Raw genomic sequence first — 23,779 nt, forward strand, 5'->3', positions numbered from 1 at the left:
TTCCTGTGCTTTTGTCAGTATTTTTAGTAAAATATACTGGAATACTTCCAATAACTTTGCTGCTATATAAATTACTTTGAAAAATAACCATTGAAGCGTTGTTATTAAAGAGCATTACTCCTTTTTCCAATTCAACAAACCATGAAATCACTTTATTATTGGTCATGTAACAACATTACTTGAACTCTAAAGTGCATATCTTTACAATATATCAAAAGTTAGCAGCACCATGATACACAGTTCAAATAAATAGATGATTTAACAAATAAATTACGGTATGTGACATTAATCATAAATTGTCAGATATTCACAATGACCAATGTACAGCTCCATAGTGTACACTCGTGTTTTTATTCTCTTGTGTGTTTTATATTTACAATCAATAAATATGTTTAATATTTTAATAATGATCACACGAACAGAATACTGCAAAAGATATTTTTTCAGTCTTCACCTGCAGAGCAGACCTGCGGAAATAAAGGAAAATTAAACGGTCGCCAGATATTTTAAACAAGCAACCAACTTAACGCCTTAAAAATATTGTCTATGAACAATGACTGATAACTTTGCAGCAAGTAGAAACTTAATTGGGCGTCTCTGCGTTAATATGAATTAACTGTCTTCTAATATTTGTGCTGTGTATGGCTTCAGTCATGCATATTTACATATTTATATTTACTGGATGGGAACCAACATCGTAGAGCTGTTAGTTCCTATCCTATATCCTCTAAAGAACTACCATCTTCAAACTAATAACTACTATATTAGTTACAATAATTGAACTTATATTTCGAATGTTTGTGTCAATGCTGATCGGTGCCATAAACTACAATGCATGATAGATAGGTACGGGGGAGGGGGAGGTCCTCTTCTTATCAGTTACCAAACAACTGCTGCCGGGTAAATATATCCTATCAAACATGCATTTTCTCATCGGAAGAGTCTAAAGTATAAAGCTCAGATGGAGAATCCAAGCAGCCACCATATGTAGTTGATTTAGAGTCTTTTGGTCATTACATCTAAAGATTAACTCTCACATTCAAAAGCGCAATTCTAAAATCAAGCAAAATCCACCAGAAGTCCCAATGCACTGTATATTTTGGTAGTCTTGTACGTCAAAAAGCTCAGTGGGTAAATTACTGGAAGTTGTATTCATATTGTTTTGCAATGATCTAATTTCGATTTTTAGTCATCTGTTTATTCAGAATTACACGTTTGGCATCTTTGCAGAAGATTGCACCATCATTAGCAAGTGCTTCCTTTAAAATTCAAGAAGACTTTCAAACCTTCTGTACATTTTCAATCATTTTTTTATCTTGAATACATGCTATGAAAAAATGATGAGTTGTGTCAGAGGCAATTTAAGTGAACGTTGTAAAATACTTAACTTCTGAATTGATTATTAGGTTTTCCTCAGATTGCATTTATAGAAGCTCAATGTAATACCTATACAATTATGAATCTCTAGCTAGGAAACATAACAATTGCAGTATTTAAATTAAACGCTGGGTCAGTCATTTTTGCCAAATAGAATCTATTGCTCAATAATAATATTTATTTCACCCATTGAAAAGGCTGGACTTTAAAGAACATGCATTGAGTGATCTCTTTATGGTAAAGAACAATTTCTAATTATTAGAACAACAGTGCTTCTTCCCAGGATATATTTGTATGACAAAGACAATGTGGTGTTATGTAAATAATTGTAAATTAAAATTAATCCAGAGTCACAAGAGTGGGAATGGAATCTCATTATTTCAGGCCTTGGCAGCTGAAAGCATGGTTTTATTATGATTGTAGCAATACAATCAGAAATGTGCATGAAGCCAGAATTAGGGGAGTGCAACTACCTAAGGGAGTTTTAGGACTAAATGAGATAGGGGTGGTCGAGGTTACGGAGGGAACTGTATACAAGGGTGAGAATTTAAAGTCAAGGCATTGGTTAACCAGGATCCCATGTAGTGATGTGAGTGATCACAGGGGTAATGGGTGAACAGGACTTGGTGCAAGTTAGAACCTGGAAGCAGAGGTTTGGATGACCTCCAGTCTAGCAAGGGTAGAGCATTGACAGCTGAAAATAATTACTGTAAAGTCATGACCAGAGGTAACAAATCGAGGTGGTGGTTTCCTTGGCAGATGAGCTGAAACTGGGCCAGAGTTAAGTAATATTACAGAGAAGGAAACTTGGTGATGTTGTGGATTTATGATTTGAAACCTTGCTGGAACTAAGAGCTTTCTCATCCAGAAGAGAAGCCTGCACACGTGTGGTTACCTCTGCCAGTGATTAAAACCTGAAGTGCTGCTCGCAGAATGCATGCCGTTTAAATTATCTTATGCTCAATTCAGCAGATATCCAGGAAGCCCCATAGATACTTTAAGAATGGATTCAACAGTATGTTGTGCTTCTCCCTGAAGCTCACTACGGGTTTAGATTTTAACCTTGCTTTCAACTTGCACAGTTACATTGAGATTGTAGTATCCACTCAAGTTATGTGCTTGTAAGGTGCAGAAGCACAGCTGTTATATAGGTGTGCTGGACGTAGTTGTGAGTCAGTGTAAATGGTGTCATCCCTGCTTTATCTGCAATCTCTGTCAGCCTGCAAAAGCGTCCGAAAAATCAATGCATTCTCACGTTCAGACGTTTAGGCCCCAAACTCTGGAATCCTCTTCCTCAGCTTCTCCGCCCCTCTTTCTCTCCTCATCTTAAGGGCTACCAAACTTGAGGAAGATTTTATCTGTCTGTTTCATTTTTTTAGCCTCAGTTTGCCAGACGGTTACTGTGAAATATTTCGGTCGTTTTCCTACGCTAAAGGTATTGAACACGTTCTGCGCGAGCCCGCATAATGCTTCATTCCTTCTGCGCCTATTTTTATTTGGGGTGTGGGGGAAGCGAAGAGGACTGAATAATGGTGCTCACTTACTCACACTATGCATTCTAACTTAAAAGGAGATCCAATGGGTTGGAACAGATTTTAAACCTGCTATGTGAACACGCGAGTGCTCACCGCCGTAACAAGCCAGACATTGTAAAATTGACTTCTGAAGGAGTTTGCCATCGCTGGGGTTTCGAGTTGGCCCTGACCTGCGTTGGTGCACAATCAAATCTCATGCTACAAAATTAGAATCGTCACTGCAAACAGAGGCTTTTTAGGAGGGATTATGTTTGTATAATGCTGTTTGGATGTCTTCAGCTATTATCTGGCTACATTTCTTGGTACACTCTCACTTTTAAAGTGCTTTTGTCTATTAACTTCTAAAGGAAAGAAAATATATGACTAGTTATGCTGTCAGTCGCATGTATGGAGTATGATTTTGGGCACGCATCAATGAGAAAAGCGTAATTTGGGTGCTGAACGAACACTCCGGTACTATACACACGCTCTGTATGATGCCCTCTCAAGCCAAGTGAAGTTTGCACTTGACGTGATATTGCAACGTTGCGCAAGGATGCACTTCACAAATGTGAACTGATTGATTTTATCGCTGCCCGCCTATTCCCTGCTAACGTTAAGATGTAACTGAACGGGTGCACACGCCTCCAAGCGTTCGAGTGCAGTCGGCCCAGTGTTTTGTTGTATCTGGATCAGCTTATTAATCTGAGATCTCTTTGTGTACAAGTTTACAGCACATCACAGCTCGGGCATTGCCTGCAGTCTTTAAACTTTAAAGCAAAGTGTGAGAGAATGGACTGGGAGAGTACTGTGTAGTTACCTAAAAATGTATTTTACAGGTTGGCCCCTCAGTGCCAGAGCCGCCCAAAGACGGCAGTGAGGAGCGGCTTGGAACCGGGTCCGCTGCTGGGATCCCTGACTTCGGAAGCGGCGGAGCGTGCGTGTCTCCTGTTCTTCTCCTCACGACCCCTCTGCGCTTTGCGTCTGCTGTTCTTGCCTTGCTTCTTCCTCTTGCCATTCTTCTTGGCGTTCTGGTATTTTAAAGCACCGGGCTTATTGGTCTCTTGCAACTGCTCCAGCGGCGTCTTGGTTCCCTCGTCGTTGCTGTTGTTAGCTGCCAGCTTGATGAGTAGCTCGGCGAGGTCCGGCGTGTCCGGCCACGTCGCCGGGTGTTTGGGATTGCGAGGCGGTTGTGACTGAGCCAGTCCCCGGCCCTCTGCGGTGTGCAGCTCGCCCATTACATTGTTCAGCCAGATCCGCCTCTGCAGCTCCTGGATCGACCTGCTCTTGTCATGCATGAACTGGTGCTCCGAGACAGACCTCTTCCTACAAAACACAGACACGAGATTTGTATTATTTTAGATTAGACAGCTCGGCACAGGCTCAAGTACCAGTTCTGACCACTTCAAAACTCGACAATCAAATTCCGATCGACCGTACCAAGAACGCTCCGAACTGCATTCCAACTGAATTTACTACGCTGGAGTGATTTTAGAGTCAACATTCTTAACACACGCTGTTTCCTTTTGGAAAGGTTTTATGCCGTTTATTTCCAGATGCCAGCGTCAAATATTCAACGCCCAAAGCAAAAGATCGGTCCGAACACAGTCCTACGCGTTAAATCAATACACCAGTGTGCGCTGCGTTTCGGGAAACCTCTACAACTGGATGGCAGCACAGCGCTTCTGTCGAGATAAGCACCCTGCGCAGGGTAAAAAAAAAGCCTTAAACGGGATCAGTTACTGACCCAAGGTGCTGGCAGCGCAGCGAGCACAAATTCTTCACTTTGTAGTTTCTGTATTATAAAACCACTAACGTTTCCACGACCCGAACACCCTTCAGACCAAAGCTGGCGAAAACCAGCAAATCAGGTGCAATACCAAATAAAAACAGAACAATCTATGCTCATTAAATAGAAAGCTCTATCCTTTTTCTATTTGACAGGGAGTCACTTGAATGCTACATGTACCCTGCAGTCTAAAACCGGACCGTATGCCCAATTTCTACTAATATGTAAAAGCTTACTTTATATTGGAGATTTCGTCCACTGGTTTCCCATATGTAGCCATTGAACAACATAAGAGAAATATCGCGAAGCTCAGATGCTGAAACAATCTTCTGGTGTTCGACATTTCACCTCTCCCAACCTGCGAATACATGAGTTTGCGAGTTATAATTAAGTACAGGATTGAATCCCGCCAGCTACTACGTACGATCTCAAGTCTTTCCACAAAGAAACTGTGTGAGAATCGTAAAACAATGTTATATTACACATGTAAACCGACTGCTCTTCCTTCACTTACTTCAGGGTGGTCAGTTCCTGCGACGTTTGACTAAATTTGATGCTTTACTGAACAATAGCCGTCTTAAGGTGCTCTCTAGGACGAAACAGAAAGGTAAGTGAATTGCAAAATTTTATCTAGCCGTGCAAGTCTTTTAAAAACCATGCCAATTCAGCTGGATCGCCTGCTGTAGGACCATCGACAGCGTGCTGCGTGGTTGGAACTAGCCGAGTCTCTCTTACGCCAGAGACGTGCAGACCAGCGCCCAGAATTCCAGAATTCAAACTCACTAATCAAATTAAAGACACAGTATCCCCCTGCACCGTCGCATCGGGCACATTCATGGTAAAAGTGAACTTTAAAATAGCTCACGTTTTTTTTTAATCCCGACTTGTTTTAAAAGCTGGGTCTCTTTTGCAAACATTCAAACCGAGTATGTCCATTATCTAGCCTCTAGGTACTTAAAGAAGCATTGAAATGGCAAACGTTTCGTTGAAGTTTATAGGAACATGAAGTTCTGATATAATAGTTAGCACTTCATCCAGAAGAATACCTGCCAGTTTTACAATAATTATGCCCGTCGCGCATTTTACGTGTGTGCATTACAGAAATTCCTGGAAGGTTTGACCTTGCAAAAGTGATACTAGGAAATTCAATCTGTTGAACATCATCACCCCATCTAAGACTCACCAGTACATTGACAGATAACTTACTAGAGCAGAATTCAGGTCGCAAGTTTGGGCAGATCTCTGAATTCACAGTTTTCAATGGTATTCAGTATGTTTCTTTGAAACTAGAACTGGATCTTCGCCGAACAGATTCGAGGCTAATAAAAGAAATCAACGAGTTTAGCTCTTGCATGTGCCACGCGTGCTTACCGCACCGATTCTGCCCAGGGTTTCACAATCCGAGACCTAGCCTTGATAAGCACCTTTTCTCTGACATCACGCCGCGTTAATTTGCGTTTGACTAAGTCATCGCCGGTTTGATGCTGTTGAACACATCCGCATAGCTATGCAAAACCAGTGAATTGGAACAAAAAGGACAATCATTAAAGAAAAAAAGAAAATGTTGGCAATGGTCTCACGAAGGTTAACAATAAAATGGACTTCATTATAGTCTTAGGCAACTGCAGCCAGGTAGCAATCACTTTGTCAGCAGAACTTCTTTCTCTGGCTCCCAAAGCAAGAGCCATTACTGGGGAGGAATCACGAGAAATCCCCTCCTCTGTGCTACGTTTCGTGTCTTTGACGAATAAATCTTAAGTTGACACAAATAAGTTTAAAAAATACTGATGGAAATAAATACTAAAATATTCGGCAAATCTTCTGATAAGTTATTGACTTGTAACATTAACTGGTTGACCTAAAACATTTACTTTTTATTCGCCCACCTGTTCATAACTTGACGCCCTTGAGTGAAAATAAAATTATGTTCGGTAGCTTAATCAATTCACACCCGGTATGTTGTATACGTTTGTCTACTGTCTATATAATTGTATAGAATTGGCTTTGAAACGACCGCGATACATCGGATATTATGTCTGGTACGGCACAGCAATCTCACTATATAGGTACTTGATATTGCCTGTATACAATGAAACCGGTAATCTTCAGTCATATTAGTCCCAACATGTGCCCAACAAAACTTTTTTCGCATTTAAAAGCAATGAAAGTGTAAATTCATTAACAAGCAGACTCCACTGGAACATGGGGCTGTTTTGGTCCAGTCAGTACCTATTAACACGGAGGAAATATCATAAGCGCTTCGATTTTGCAGCCAATTGCGTAACACTGAGAGCTGTCCATGGTGATTACCAGATTTGTTCTTTCTCGAGAAAATTAAATCATAATTGGTTAAAAGACAGGGAAAATGCTTTGCAAAGGTACCTACAGAACCTTGATGGAAATGCTTGTGATTTGATGCTTTCTGATGACTCTCTGAAGGAGGAAATCAAAATATTCCCCGGTCTACTTTTATTTATTTCAGCGTAGACATTAGCATGTCTTCCTTACTGCAGTGTAAATATATATAATGACAGAAAAATGCAAAAAATTTTGATTAATTTAACAAAAATGACAAAATCGTATAAGCCCGATTATTAATTATAAAAAACAATTTAAACTCGTAATTTACACGTTGATTTATTATCGATGTTAGATCTTTCTTTTGCACATATGGTCTGGCTGCCACTGAAAAGAGAATGCTAGATTCTAGCTCCCATGCTAGATTTCTAGTTCACAATGAACCTGTCACACCAAATCCAAACTTCACCTTGTCTGAGATCTTAAGAAACCAAGGGATAGGAGAATGCCGGAAATACTCAACAGACCAGACAAACCTAATGAAGGAAAAAAAATTGAATCATTGTTGCAGATTGATGATCTTTCATCAGAACTGGTCAGTTTTCTGAAATTGTTGAAGTCATCCTTGAGTCCCAAGGCCATGGCGCGCCAAATCGGAAGTTGGTTTGCTGTTCCTCGGCCTTAAATTGGGCTTTGTTGGAACACTGCAAGAGGCGAAAGACAGAGAGAATGGAATGTGATGGCCAATATATGTGGCAGACAATTGGAAGACCAGGGCACCCTTGTAGACTGAATGGAGGTGTTCAGCAAAGTGGCAACTCAATCTGCTTCCGGTTTCGCCAATGTAAAAGATTCGACAGTGAAATCTGATTGTCCTACTTCGCACCCCTGCACTGTCCTCCCATTCTTCGCTTTTGAAACCAGTTGTTCAATAATCGGTTCACAGTTGCCGGCACTGAATTGGAGCCACTTTCCTCATGAGGCTCAAATGGAAATCCCCAGAACCTGGGTCTTCCATTTGTGTTTTTTTTTTTGCCGGAAACCAACACTGTATTGTGTTACGCACACAAAATGCTGGAGGAACTCCGCAGGTCAGGCAGCGTCTATGGAGGGAAATAAGCAGTCAACGTTTCGGGCCGAGGCCCTTAATCAGGATTACATTGCGTTATTTTATTTCTTAGTGCTGTGTCTGTCTAACCTCGACTACTGATAGCATTATTTTGGCAATAGTTTGTGTTTCATGGGTTTTCAAGGTGGTTCTCCTAACACCATTTGTGGTGATTTGACAATGTTTTTTTGCTTTTTAATGCCGTGGTCAATTTGCGATGTTTTCTCTGAGTATAGGCAATCACCACCTCTCCATGTCGCCTGTGACATGTGAATTCAGATGTGCTTTCAGGCAGTGGTAGGATATCTGGATGTGCGATACAATAGATTCTATATAGTGATCTTATATCAACTATGACGTGTCCTCGTGTATCTGGCTCCTGATATGCATATCGTGTATAGCCGATGGCTCCCTGAAAGCAGACTTGGCGGGATTTGCTAAGCTTGGCCACCACAAGATGGGTCTTCTTGGAAAATGTACTTTGGTCACGCTGCCAGTTGCAGTTGCATGAGACCACAGGGAGTGAGCCAGCCAACAGCACCAGCTTACGCCAACATGAAAGTGGTTTTATACTGCCTGGCTGGAATTGCATTAACCTGGCCAGAAGATAATCTACGTATATTTTTAAATGCACGCAAAGAATTCCAAGAAGAAAAGAAATACTTGCATGTAGACAATAGCTATGTATTTAGATCTACCGTAGATGGTTTCTCAAGTTCAATGGTACCAGTCATTCTTGTGGGTATTCGAAGCATTTCACTTTTATGAGAATTGGCTCACACTTAACGTACGGTCGTGGGATCGGAGGTTATAATAGTGACCTAAATGGGATTGGCGTGCGTTTCACCAATGTCTCCCATGCAGAGCAAGTGACGATAGACAAGGAGAGGCTTTGTTCAAATTGTGAAACTTCATTAATAAGAGTTGTAGTTATGATCAGACTCACAGGTTCATAGAAGTTTACGCCACAGAACGAGACCATTCTGCCTGCTGTGTACCTGGCGACTGACAAAAAAAGAGCAGTCCCACGTTCTAACTCTTTGACCGTGGTCTTTTAGGTTATGGAGCATGAAGCCCTTAGCTCAGTACTTTTTCGATGTGATGAATGTTTCTTCGTCTACCCGTGATTTTCAGAAACGCATGAACCTCTGGTGAATATTTTTTTCTCAACTCCCCTCAAATTCTTCTACCAGGAAATTTATTCAGCTGCCCCAGTTACTGATCTCCTTGCTAAGAGGAAATATTTCCTTCCTACCCGCTCTACCAAAGCTTCTCTTAATTTTACACTTCTCAATTCAACATCTCCTTACATTCCTCTATTCCAAAGAAAATCATCCCAGTACAGCCAATCTTTCCCTTTTACTTTCATGCCATGGTGACATTTATACTATGTCCTGTGCAATCGTATCCTTCCCGTGGCATAGTGACCAGAACTGTATTCAGTACTCTGCCTTTGAGCTAACCAGTCGTTTATACCATTCAAGTAAGACCTTTTTATTCTTGGCCTCAATCAATAGAGGAAGGAGTCTCAAGTGCCCTTCCTCACCTCACCTACCTGTCCTGCTATTTTCAGGAATCTATGGACCTGCACTGCCAAGCCTCTCTACACTTCTCTGTGTCCCATTATTTATAGCGTATTCCTGTGCCTTGTTTGCTCTCATCAAATGTGTTACTTCATGAATGAATTCCATTTGCCATTTTTTACCCAATAGATTAGCTCGTTGAGATTTTTCTGCACTCTACAGCTTTCTTCCCCACTACCAACCACATGGCCAACAAGATCCCAAGCAATGACAATTGGATCACATTTCTTCCAGAATATTTTTCACATTTGAAATATTGTGACTTTCAACATTTTCATAAACATAACAGTTACTCTATAAGTGTAGCAATTATTTTGCATGCATTAAGATCCCACAGACTGTGTAACAATTAATCTCTATTGGTGGCAATATTTGAGATTATATTTTAGCTTGACTTGGCCTACCCAACACGGGCAGCCTCTCCAAACTGAGCTGTGGGCTTATTCATAGCTTGTGAAACACCAGTTGAGGGCAGAGATTTGTGCCAGGTCTCTGGAATTTGGGTTTCTGGTAGACTAGCACACACCACGTCATTTTCAAAGAACAGTGAGGTATGTCTTGGAGTGTTTTCACTGGAGGACCAAGAGTGAAAAAGGAAATCATAACTCTATCTTCTTCTGTAGGGATAAACCAGAAGAGGAAAGCCATTTTCAGAGAATGAGCTTTGCCATCAAGAAAGAGGTAGTCCAGCATGTCAGTGACTCTCCTTGTGGAATTAATGAACACTCTCTAACCCTTTGACTTAGTCTAAAACAGAACCAGCATGCTATGGTCATTAGTGCAAATGCCCCAACCCTGGGAGCTTCAGATGAGGCTGAGGAAGACTTCTATGCCAGCCTTGAAAAACTCTGATCCACATCCCAATCGGAGACAAACTGTTTTTCCTTTGAGACTTCAGTACCAGGGTGGGAAGGGTCACAACCATCTGGCAAGGCACATTAGTAAGGAAGAAGTCATATTCCGTCTTGGTAGTCTCCAACCTGATGGCATCAACATTGATTTCTCTAACTTCTGGTAACCACCCTCCCCATTCCCCCCTCTTTCATTTTCCCTCATCCCACTGGCCCCTTTAGCCCTTCTCTTTCCTCTCCTCACACCCTCACGACTTGCCCATCACCCAACACCTTCCTCCCTCTGGTTCTCCACCTCCTTCCCTTTATTCCATGGTCCACTGCTCTCTCCTATCAGATTCCATCTTGTTCAGCCCTTTGCCTCTTCCACCTATCACCTCCCAGCTTCTCACATCATTTGCACTTCCCCCCTCTCCCACCTACCTACCTCTCACCTGGATTCACCTATCACCCATCAGCTCATTCTCCTCCCTATATTCTCACCCTTTTATTCTGGCTTCTGCCCTCTTTCTTTCCCATTCCTGATGAAGGATCTTGGCCCAAAATGCTGACTGTTCATTTCCATCCATGGATGCTTCCTGACCTGCTGAGTTCTTCCAGCATTTTGTGTGCATTGCTCCAGATTTCCAGCATCTACAGTCCCTCTTGCGTCTTCAATGGTACCCTTCTCTTGAAAAATCCTTGATGCATGGTCTTGTCATTATAAATATCTTATTTCATCAGAGGAACAAACACAAGATGTCACGGCAACACCCTCCAAGCATCAACAGCTATTAGATTATATCATTAGCTGAGTGAGGGATGACAAATATATCCACATCACCTATGCCATGACATATACCAATGACTATTAGAATGCCACCACCTAATCCAATGTGTTATCTTCACCAGCCTGGCCAGAAAACATCACAGAAGCATTACCAGAAGAAGATCAATGTTGAAACTTTCATGGACTCCACACAGTCAGTTCATTTCAGTCAATGCATTGGAGGCAACCTGTCAACTCCCAGCCAACTGGAGCTGCATAGAGTCCACAGTTTATGGGCAGTCCTAAAGCCTGCCATAATTTGGATTTGCGAAGAGACTCTTGGCTTCTCCATCAAGAAGAACCAGGACGGGTTTGATGAGAATGACCAGGAGATCGAGAAATGAAATAACCATAAGCATACCAAAAACAGAAAATGATGGAAATGCTCAGCAGGTCGGGCCACATCTCTGTGGATGTGCAGAGAACTGTACCTCCAGAAATGTTTGATGCTTTGCACATACCTGTGATCCCGGTGGGTTTGAATTGTGAAGTGAAGAATTTCAGTTGGAATCCATGTTGGATGAGTCAGAGCCAAAGATATTTGCTAAGGAAAGAGATGTGGCTGTGGAAGTGGGTTTTGGTCAACATCTTATCAAAGACCAGGAGGGAAAGAGACACAACAGAGGGTGAAGAAGGCGAGAGAAACAGATGGAAATCCCAGAGTAGAACTTCTTCAGGCCAGGCATTCCTGGAAGAGAAGTGGCACTGAATTCAACAAGTAGGTGAAAATGAAAAAAAAAACCTGCAGATTCTGGGATTCTAAAACAAAAATAGAAAATACTAGAAATACCGGGATGCATCCTGTCCTGCTGAGTATTTCCAGAATTTTCTGCTTTTGTTTTAGGTTTCCAGAATCTGCAGGTTTCTTTCATTTTCAGCTACAAACATAAGGTTGTTCCTACATTGGAAGCTCCATCATTTCTCCAGGGGAAATATAATTTCTGCAGGCAACAATGTAAAAGCAACCAAACACTTAATGCCCCACCTCACTGAGAGCCAAAACTGGGGATGAATTCATCAAGTACAGAGATACACTCAACACACTCTGGAAGGAACACATCAAAGATTTTCTCAATTGTGATATGATCACCCTTGACTCAATTCCATCGCATCTATTCAGGACAGCCTTGTCATCACTCCTGACTGACAAGAAGTCATAAAGACCACATCTAATTGAAAAACTAACAAGGCCTTTGGAGCAGATGGTATCCCCCCCTGAAATCCTAAAACTCAGTCAATAAAGTCATGAATCCACAATCTCATTGTTTGCCTCTGGGAAAAGGAGGATATACCAAGGAATCTTAGAGATGCTGTAATTATGACCATCATTAGAAAAGGAGACAGGCCCTTCTATGGTAACAACAGGAACATCTGCCTGCTGTCTGCCACAAAGAGAATCATCATGAGAGTCTTCTTCAACTGCTTTCTCCCTGTGGCCAAGCAGTTGCTCCTCAAATTGCAGTGTGGATTCCATTCATCTAAACTCCCAGAAGGCATGAACATTACCATATAAAAACTCTGAGAAAAATGCAAGGACCAGCGACATCCACTATACATGGTCTTCTTCAGCCTCTCTAAAGTCTTTGATTCCATCAATCCAGATGGACTGTGGTACACACTCTTTAAATTCAGATGTCCATAGAAATTCACCTTGATCTTACATTTGCCCATGATAGCATGTAAGCCATGATCCTAGCCAATGGATTTACAAGAGTACTGATCTCAGTGAAGGTCAGTGTCAAGCGAGCTTGTGTCATTTCCCCAGCACATTTCTCAGAATTTCTCACTATAAGGTTCCACTTTACTTCTTGCAAGAGTCGATATAATCCTCAGAAGGAGCATGGAAACTACTCAACCCATGGCAACTACACTTCAGAACCTCTGTAGTCAAGTGGCACCATGCAGATGGTGCTTGTGGTGTGCACACTCAGCAGCTAAGTTCCAAGCCATTGTTGACTTTGCACTGAAGCATTCAAGAGGATTGGCCTTACAATCAAAATCTACAAGACAAAGATCTTCTACCAACCTGCCCCAACTGCACCACACTGACCTCTGTAACAGCAAGGCCCTAGAAAACGTGGGCCCCTTTTTTATTCCAAAATAAATATTATACATCATAAAAAAACCCAAACTATATACAACAATAAAACAGTACAAACCTTTACATTCGTGTACAGATCCATCATTATTGTTACCTTTTTATATAAAAACCACGGCACTGATGCCACTCATGTGGCTCCCTGGGGGGCTACCCAATCCAGTATTTACAATATTTAAGGGGCTTTCTTGCCTGACCCCGCCCCTCCCTCTCCAGTGGCAGAAGAATCCTAAACTCTAGTCCTTCCCCACCGAGCCCTTGCATTGGCTGCACCCAGCTTCAGTGCCACTTCCCACGCTATAAGAGGTATTTCACAGCAAAGGCAGACATCGATGAAGTTTATCACTGCTGCTTTTCATCTGCCACCACAATTGATTGAGGTTGATCAAGACCTCAATCCTGTTGCAAAACCCATGATCTATCAGGCAACACTGATTTTGCTCTGCAATGTCTTTCTGAGACACAGATTAACTACAGCAGACACTTCCAGCCCCTGGAAAGATACTACCTATGCTGTCTCCAAAAAAATATTCACTGGAAGGATAAGCAAACGAATGTCAATATCCCCTGCCAGGCCCATATCCCTAATATTGAGGCATTGGGCAGGCCACACTATTTGTATTCCCAACATTAGTCTCTTAAATCAGTCATTCCATTCCAAGCTCTGTCATGGGAATTGATTATCAGGCAGACCAGACTGAAGGAAAGATTCAAGGACGTGCTCAAAGCCTACATGAAAATTGGAACATGCCCACTGATTCCAGAGAATCTCTGGCTTGTTGCATTTTGGGGTCTGCGGGATGAAGTCCATACACCAGGAGGTCATGGAAGGTCCACATTAAGAGGAAAAGGAGCACAATACCCCACAAACTACCCACCCACCTACTCCATTGGCCACCTGCTGTCCCATTCATTGAGGGGTCTACTGTTCCCGCAATGGCCCCATTAATCACCACAAAACTAACGCGGAAACAAGCCAACCTCGATCCAAGGCACTTTCTAAGAAAAGGAAGACACCTCCTCAAGGCTGCTGACTTGTTTAGCCGGCCACAATTGTGCTATTGTGTTTCGGAGAATGCAGTTTAGTGATGCATTGCAAAAAGGCGTGTTATTGGTTGAAGTGAAAACACTGCTGAGGCGTCGTGAATCTCCCACCATTTCCACAATCCTGAGGTTTTCAGGACGCAGTGAGCATTTTAACCAAGGAACAAAGGCCTCAGCGATATGCAAGGATACATATAAAAAAAAGACATAGGCGTAAATAAAATGAACTTTGTTTGTTTTCACAAGTCAACCAAATTGGATTATAGAAATCGTCTATTTATCGACACCCAAGGATCAAGCGTGTGCCCAAATCGCACAGGTGGAACAACAAGGCTCCTGCACCTTTATCTCCCACTGACGTCTACATGGAATGTAAATAAATGTAGCATTCACTGTGATCGCTTGGAAGGCGTTTTGAGGCGTGTTTAGTTTTTCTAGCTACCAAGATAGGAGGCAAGGAGACAGACTCTAGTATTCGGTGGAAGTTTCGATATCATGCTCACGTTTCGGATGGATGTCTTCAAGGGCAAGTCTTTCAGTCATTCCAGCCGATCGAGCACTGGTTTAGACCCAACATTTCATGACCACTCCCTGTTAACTTACAATCTTATTGTGGCATACTTTTGGGGTCATTTCGGTTCCAGGAATAAAGGAATGGAAATATTAAATCGGCATTGAAGAACGACAGTCCAACGATTATAGATATGCAAAAATACAAAATGGTGAAAACATATATATTTAGTAATGCAGAGAGCAGACTTCAGAATGAAATTAGAACATGTTTAATAGCATATATGTCATTGGCGACTTATGGCAAAGTCATCATTAAAATGGCCAATAAGATATTTTGGATCGATTATTGTATAAATCACATTCGCGTAATTTATCCATTAATAAAATAAATCGACAACGGTGGAATTACTTCCTAAAAGTAAGATACCATTACGAATGGAGACAGGTAGTCTTAATTGCCCAGTAATCTTCTTCCACATTGTGCTTGCAGAGTTTGGTTGCTCCAACTTTTCATGCTGACATTTGCACATGAACTACGGCTGGGAAGTTTCAAAGATGCAACAACAAACGCACAATAGTTATTTAGAGATTAGAAACTAAACCCGAAAGATAAAGCGGTCACTCTTGATTCCCCTTTTGCTGCCGCCATAAAAGGAAAGGGGGCGATTTCTTGGTTGATCTTTTTTCCGTGCCACTGGTCGAGACCGGTGGTTGCTTCATTCCGCCGCTTGACTCACAGGTAAAGATTTTAAAAGCTGCATAATGCTACAATTTTTACGATGTTATCTCAACAGCACCCATTAAAAGTAACCTACTCCGGAAAAAATCGGTTAGGTTCTGAAGATATAGCATTTTAAAACGCTTTATTTAAAACGATTTATTCATGAATGACGAATTCTGTCCGGCCAAGTGCCCCTTATAAAAATAAAATCATTGGGTGGCTAAATAAAGTAACTAGTTAAAGGCTTGGTAGCGTTCTTGCGAAACGGCATAAACTTGCATGTTCCTCCTCCCCTCTTCCACCGCCACCCAATAATAGTTATCATTTTCCCGATGAAACCAAGGGCATGAAATCTAATTTAGAGCTACTGTTAATGTTTTGCTAAAGTTGTAAAACAAAACTTTTGCAGCTGAGGCCGCACATGCATTGAACACTGTCATTTCACCTGTGGCAGTTAGGAACCTTCTCATTCCCATTGAAATATATTCTTTCTGTAAGAATTGTGTGTAAATGGCCATTCGGCAGCCGGCTTGCCTGCGTTCTAGCCTATACTTTCTCATTGTGGGATAAGTAACAATTATACAGTATGGTTTCTATCGCCGTTTGTGTTCTTGCTTGAAATCAGAACAGCCTTAAACATTTGCGGTAAAACAGATCTTTTATCCACCATCATATTAAGTTGAAATTTCTCATAATCATTTTTCTTCAGACATTAACTTGGTCCAATCTCCCTCGATTCCATGCAACCTAACCTTCCAGAACAGACTACCAAGTGGAACCTTATCAAAGGCCTTACTGAAGTCCATATAGACCACATCTACAACCCTGCCCTCATCAACCTTCTTGGTCACAAAAAACTCAATCAAGTTCATAAGGCATGATCTCCCACGCACAAACCCCATGCTGACTACTGTTAATGAACCCCTATATTACCAGATACATGTATATCTTATCTCAGAATCCTCTCCAATATCATACCTACCACAGAAGTTAGGCTTACTAATCAATAGTTCCCAGGTTTTTCTTTGCAGTCCTTCTTAAATAAAGGCACAATATTCGCTACCCTCCACTCTTCCTGGACCTCACCCCTGGCTAACGGTGATGCAAATATCTCTGCCAGGGCTCCTGCAATTTCTTCTCTAGCTTCCCACAGTGTTCTTGGCCCCAGAGATTTGTCCACCTTCATATATTTTAAGATGTCCAGCACCTCCTCTACTGTAATGTGGACAATCCCCAAGACACCCCTATTAACTTTCCCTAGTTTTTAACCACCCTCCTTTCTTAAGTATTGGGGTCATATGTGCTATCCTGCCTGAAGTCTGCAGGAACCATTCCAGAATCTGTAGAATTTTGGAAGATAATAACCACAGTATCCATTATTTCAATAATCACCACTATCAGAACTCTGGAATATGGATCATCAGGTCCTTGGGATTTATCAGTTTTCAGGCTCATTAAACACTCTAGTTGTATTTACTAATTTCTTTCATGGCCTGTTTGCACTGGGCCCTTGGTTCTTCAGTTCCTTATTAAGTTTCCCTAGTTCAAGTTGATGGGGATGTCTTGGGGATAGTCTGCATTACAGTTAAGGTGGTGTTCGATGTCTTAAAATATATGAAGGTAGACGAATCTCCAGGGCCTTATTGGGTATATCCAAGAATACTAAGGGAGACAAGAGAAGAAATAGCGGGAGCCCTGGCTGAGATATTTGCAGTATATTTGCAAGTCTTCATGTCTTTCTCAACAGTAAAAACAGAGGAGAAATATTGATTGAGGGCCTTGCCCATCTCCTGTGGCTCCACACATAGATGTGTACTTTGATCTTTGAGGAGCCATATTCTCTCTCTAGTTATTCTTCTTCCCTTAATATAATTATAAATCTAGTTGTATTCTCCTTAATCTTCTCTGCCAAAGCTATCTCATGCCCTCTTTTTGCCCTCCTGATTTCCTTCTTGAGTACACTCCTGCATCCCCTATATTCCCCCAGGGATTTACTTGATCCCAGCTGGCTGTACTTGACTCATGCCTCCTTCTCTATCCTGGTCAGGGCCTCAATATCTCTTGTCATCCAGGGTTCCCTACTCCTCCCAGCCTTGCCCTTCACTTCAACAGGAACATGTAGGCCTTGAGCTCTCACGATCTCACTTTTAAAGCTTCCCACATGCCAGAGGTCCCTTTGTCCGCAAAACAACCTACTCCAATCAACCATTGCAAGCTCCTGTCTAATACCATCAAAATTTCCCTTGGCCCAGTTTAGATCTTGAACCTGTGGACCAGTTTTGTCCCTTTCCATAACTATTTTAAAACTAATAGAACTATGGTCACTTTCAATAACTTTCTAACTTAGAGGAACGGAGTTGACGACATAATATTGCTCCGTTTCTACTGAGAAATTTTAGTCCAGTCTTTTTTTTTGTTTGTTTGTTTTTGAAATTTTTCTGGTTAGCTTAGTTTAGTTTGATATATTGTTTATAATTTTTCTTATTGATTTGGTTTTTTTTTCTCTTTTTTTATTTATATAATAAATCTTTTTCTTTCCTTTCTTTTATATTATATTCATTTACTAAGAGATCATTGGATCTACATTTTTTAATATTTTATTGTTCTTTATGATTATCTATGCCATGATTGTTCTCCTGAACTCTTTGTATTACATGTACAAACATTGATGTTATATATTACTCTGTATTAATTTGAAAACTAATAAAAAGATTGAAGAAGAAAGAACTATGGTCACGGGCCCCAAAGTGCTCCCCCACTGTCACCTCAGTCACCTCAGTCACTTGCCCTGTTACCCAAGAGTCGGTGGAGTTTTGCCCTTTCCCTTGTAGGGCCCTCTATATGTTGCCTGAGGAAACTTTCCTGAACACACTTGACAAATTCCACCTCATCTAAGCCCTCAACACTATGGCAGTCCAGTCTATGTTTGGAAAGTTAAAATCCCTTACTATGACAACCTTATTATTCTAACAGCTCTCCACAATATCCTTGCATATTTGTTCCTCTAATTTCCATTGACTATGTGGGGACCTATAGTACAACCCCAACACGGTGATCATCTCCTTCTGATTTCTCTGCTCCACCTATAAAGCCTCACTGAATGATCCTTCAGTAATTTTGTCTCTGACTACTGCTGTGTTGTTCCCCTTTATCAGAAATGTAACTCAGCCTGCCCTCTTTCCTCCACCTCTATCTTGCCTGGAGCACCAGTATCCTGGAACATTAAGCTACCAGTCCTGTCCCTCCCTTAGCCATGTTTCTGTAATGGCTATAATATCCCAGTCCCACGTACCTATCCATGGCCTGACTTCACCCGCCTTACCTGTCAGACCTCCTGCATTGAAGTGAATCCAAATTAATCCCATAGACTTTCCTTGCTCCCTGCTGTGCTTATGCCTGTCTTGTCTATTTAACTTGCTGTCGCTGACTTCTGCATCATTTTCCAGCCTCTCACTTGCCTCCCTGCTGCTTAGGATACCACTCCCCTGCCAATCTAGTTTAAACCCTCCCAATCTCTTTAAATCTACAGGGGGAGAATGTTGGTGGAACCACATGGCCACTTTAGTCACTTTGGTCCCACCTGATCTTGCTTTTGTTACCAAGATACAAAGAAAGCTCGTTATATTTTTTGGGAAGGGCTGCTTTGAGGTTGAAGTGTTGCTGGTAGGTTAAAGTAAAGGCTTTGATGAACACTGGGCTTTGGTGAGGAGGGCAAGCAGCGTTAACATAAGGCAAGGTTAGATTGTTTCTTTTTCTTAAGTCCGCTAGTTTATTAAAAGGGCGGTAATGGACACTGCAGAGATACCTGCTTCTTTTATTTCCAACACCTTTCTTGGACAATCTTCATTTCCAATTGCCATCTGGATAAACATGGCAGACTGCTTTGATATCTGGCGGCATGGGAGCCCCCTAGTGGAGGACAGTCTATGCAGGAATCCTTGTCTTTCCCTCAGGGGACTGGGTGGAGTGTGTAACACAGCAATCAATTTTAAACAAAGTTTATGAACCCCAGGCTATCTTTATATAAAGTGTATGAGAGTTTGCAGCCCCTATTATAATACCTGAAAGGCAACACTGCAAGCTTTGGATACACCTGAAATTAATGGTCCTGATCTTTGGGGACTTGCTGTGGAAGGGGATGAGTTGCTGTAGGATTGTTCTAATTGGTTTGTCCCTGTGGCTGACCAGCGTGCCCATCCATAAGTCAAGGCAGTGGGCCATTGAGAAGTACATTCATCCTGACTGCTTGCCTTCTTCCAAGGTTGCACAATGCCAGGATATTGCTGGAGAGGATGTATGGTGTATCTTTTGGCAGCCAATGGGTGCCACAGGGATTTCAGTGCACCTTGGATGAGGGAGGTGGTATTTTAATAAATTATATATATAGACTTTTTTTGTGCAAAAGTTATTTTAAAATTATATACCAAAGCAGTCAAGTTAAGAGGGAAAAAAAGAAAAATACTTTTGGCTTTTGGCTTTGTACACCAGGTCATGACTTACGTCTCACTTGGTCTTCTCAAATTTCTTCATTTAAACTCTGTAGCCATTGGCATCTCACTCTTACAGTTGGCCTTGTCTTCAGTTTACATACTTACTTCATCTCGCTTCCTCTGCTTGTTGGTAACAGATGTCAGGGCTCACATCTACAGTATCATTTGGTGAGGAACAGCCTTCACCATAAATGTCCCCAGTTTCTGATGGCTTCCAACAATTCCCAGCCCTATCTAATTCTATGCTGGGTAACAGTCTTCTAGCTTGTTACTTCATATTAATAGAAAAGAACCTTATTTGGACAAACCAGGAATGTGCTTACAGAGGAGGGATAATATATATGATGGACACTGATAAAGTGTGCAACAGAAAATGTTACTTGTCACAAGCAGTGGGGAAATTGTCAAGGATACAATACTTCATACAAAGAGCACAAAAAGTGATAGGATATCCAGGATGTAACTAAATGCAGCATTAATTGTTTAAATGCTTGTTCCTAAAATGTGCTGCTGTTTATGCTTTTATAGCTGGTTAGTTAAGGTACAGAGAATATAAAGGGAGTTGTGAGAGCAAGGAAAAACATAGGCTTCTGGTTTCTAGTAGGTTTTTGCTTCTATTAGCTTTTCTGTTGCTCATGTGGATTTTTAGTGACATCTTTATTGTTTGGAATTCTTTAAGTTTCCTTTCTGGTATATTTAAAAAAAAACCTACAACAATAAAGGTATGGCGTTACACTAAAATTCACCACAAGGAAATGTGCTTATGGTTCTACGAGAAGGTGTAACTATGGTGAGGTAAAAAAAGAAACAAAATCAGGGATGTTTATACACAATGGGGACCAGAAAGCAAAGGCCATAATAACTCTTCATGCTTGTAAAAAGAAAGTAAAATGCAGCTTTATAAATCAGTGCCCTGAAGCATGCTTTCATTACTTGTTAAATGGGAAGTTTGTATTTGGGAACGGGAATGAGGCACACAGAGAAGCAGTGATGGGGAATGATGGGGGTTATTGGTAACAAGGGGAAATCCAATAAACCAACTAAATATTTAAGAACTTGAGTAAAAATTGAAGAATGAAAGGGGATACCTCTACTGCGTAGCATTCCTTCTGTGGTGCATGAGAATATTCAGACCTCTGGATGTGAATTCACAATTTTCTGGCTCAAAAATGAGAGTACTACCACTAAGCCAATGCCAACACATAAGTGAAATACTTTAAAAAGCCAGGACATTATATTGATATTGCTTTCCCAGAAATTAAACAGTATGTAGTTTAGTAGTTAGGCTATGTTTCGTAAGTTTCATATAGTATATTAAGTAACTACAAATACCTTTCCTTAACATACTCCTGTTCAATTAAAAAAAGACATTTGTTTGAATTTGAAGTTAACTAATTATCTAACCAGAGTCTATCTGATAATTAAAGAATTTAACTGCTCCTATTCATATTTGCTGAGTCTGTCACATCTAAGTGTTAGTCTGCCCCATAGACACATTTTTCTACGGCATTTGGTCAGGTCCTACCAGAATACATCCGCTATCATTATATAGCAAAGGAGGGATGAGTGTAGTTGGGTGCTTGATGGTCAACTTCAGTGTGGTGGCAGAGTCTGTTATTATGCTCTGTCATTCTCTGAATTCTCTCATTCTCACCTTGTTGTGACCTTGCACCTTATTGCACTGCACGTTCTCTGTAGCTGTGACACTTTACTCTGTACTGTTATTGTTTTTACCTGTACTATGTCAATGCACTCTATACTAACTCAATGTAACTGCACTGTGTAATGAATCGACCTGTACAATCGGTTTGTAAGACAAGCTTTTCACTGTACCTCGGTACAAGTGACAATAATAAACTAATACCAATACCAATACCAATGATATAGATGGTGCTACCTGCAATGATCAATGCTGAAAGCTGGATTTGGGAAATATGCTGCCAAAACCTTCCAGCAGAAGAGCAACTTAGAGAGGTGTACTAGTTATTATCCTGCTGAAAATAATACCACCAAAAATACAGATGCAATGGTACGGTGGACTGGGATTGTCAGCATGGGTTGGCAACCAATCTTGAAGAAGAATCCCAAAAGACAGATGGACTGAAGATCTTCGTGCCACTAGCTCCTTCAGTCAAGCTGGCACCAGGCATATTGGCTTATTTCTTTCTATTGGGACGGACCAGCTTGGCTGACAGTGGGAAAATGATACACTTCTGTATCAGCTGCCAGTCTGATAAACAGACGCCAAACAAATTAGAAACAAAATTAGGAAGTCTTTCACCAGTTCCAACAGATTTTAACATCTCAAAACAGCCGCTAATTTACCAAAGAGGATGCAGAAAATACTGCCATAAAATACATGCAGACATCCTCTAATCAATTAAAGAATCTGTTAACATTAATAAGCTTAGCTCCCCTGTATAGATCACAGTTATTAAATCTGGCTCTAATGAAACTATCAGGTTCTGATAGTTTCTGCTCCAATATCCTATATCTTTTGGTCTTAACTATACTTCAGCCACAAAATAATACATCTCATATGATATACAACAGATTCACCATTGGTATAATGCAACCTACTTTGGATATTCATATTGCAGATTAAACTGGCATTGTGGATCAACCTCCAGTTATGGAATGTTGCTAAGTTCCACTACTCTTGAAATCTAATAGAAAAGTGTTACAGGATAATTGAACTGACAGTATCTTGAGGAAATTTTTCATAACATTTACTGTATTTTGTATATATGAATACATTATATATAGCTTTCCTGTTTTCACATGAAATTTCTACATATTGTTTGGTTTTACTAATATGTGATCACTGCACTTAGATGGGTGTAAGGTTTGATTTAAGTGTAAAATAAGATCAACAGTTCTTTCAATAGTAATCATTGGGACATAGTTTAGTTTTTTTTGATGTCAATGTTTGAGTTAGAATCAGTTGGATGAGGTTTTAATCTGCAGTCAAATGTATAAAATTAGAGCATTCCATTTGAGTTCAGTATTATTCATCATTTGAACAATTACTTTATATATCTGATGGATGAGTTGTATCAACTTCTATTGGATTAAAAAGCTGTTTTAACAATCACTGCCTGGTGTAGAACATAATGAAAATCTAACTTGTATTTCCCTTGGAATTTCACAGAAACATATTTGATGATGCTTATGTAAACATGTATTGCCAGTTGGGATTGGAATGTTGTGATCATGGAGTCGTAGAGTCATAGAGCAATACAGCACAGATACAGGGCCTTCAGCCCAACAAGTCCATGCTGACCACGGTGCCCACCCAGCTAGTCCCAATTTCCAAGATCATTATCTACTTGGGAGACTATTATTTCTGTGTAACATTAACTCTTACTTAACTTTATTGAAATTTATTGGGATGGCAGTTGTTGAAACTTAATTGCCTTGTTTTCACTACAAAGCAACAATTTGATGCCAAGAAAAGTAACAGCAGCAGCTCCAGTGTAGTTTGTGATGATTGTAGATAATACTGTTATTTTGTTACTTTAAAAGCTTTCTGTAAAATTGTTTAACAGTGAAATTAACTAAAATTTATATATCAGATTCTCATGA

General features: G+C 40.8%; 1 protein-coding gene across 1 annotated transcript; it reads right to left on the reverse strand.

Moving 5' to 3' along the window:
* Positions 1-218: 218 nt before the first annotated feature.
* Positions 219-6,048, reverse strand: LOC127578479 (parathyroid hormone-related protein-like). The gene is made up of 5 exons (XM_052030558.1): positions 5,887-6,048; positions 5,195-5,269; positions 4,917-5,038; positions 3,712-4,217; positions 219-467 (listed from the first exon to the last, which is right to left on the reverse strand). Exons 3-4 carry the CDS (start codon positions 5,021-5,023, stop codon positions 3,740-3,742), a joined length of 585 nt encoding a protein of 194 aa, XP_051886518.1. The 5' UTR covers positions 5,024-5,038; positions 5,195-5,269; positions 5,887-6,048; the 3' UTR covers positions 219-467; positions 3,712-3,739.
* Between the last annotated feature and the right edge of the window lie 17,731 nt (positions 6,049-23,779).

This window comes from Pristis pectinata, chromosome 15 (assembly GCF_009764475.1).
Source record: "Pristis pectinata isolate sPriPec2 chromosome 15, sPriPec2.1.pri, whole genome shotgun sequence".
Classification (NCBI taxonomy): domain Eukaryota; kingdom Metazoa; phylum Chordata; class Chondrichthyes; order Rhinopristiformes; family Pristidae; genus Pristis; species Pristis pectinata.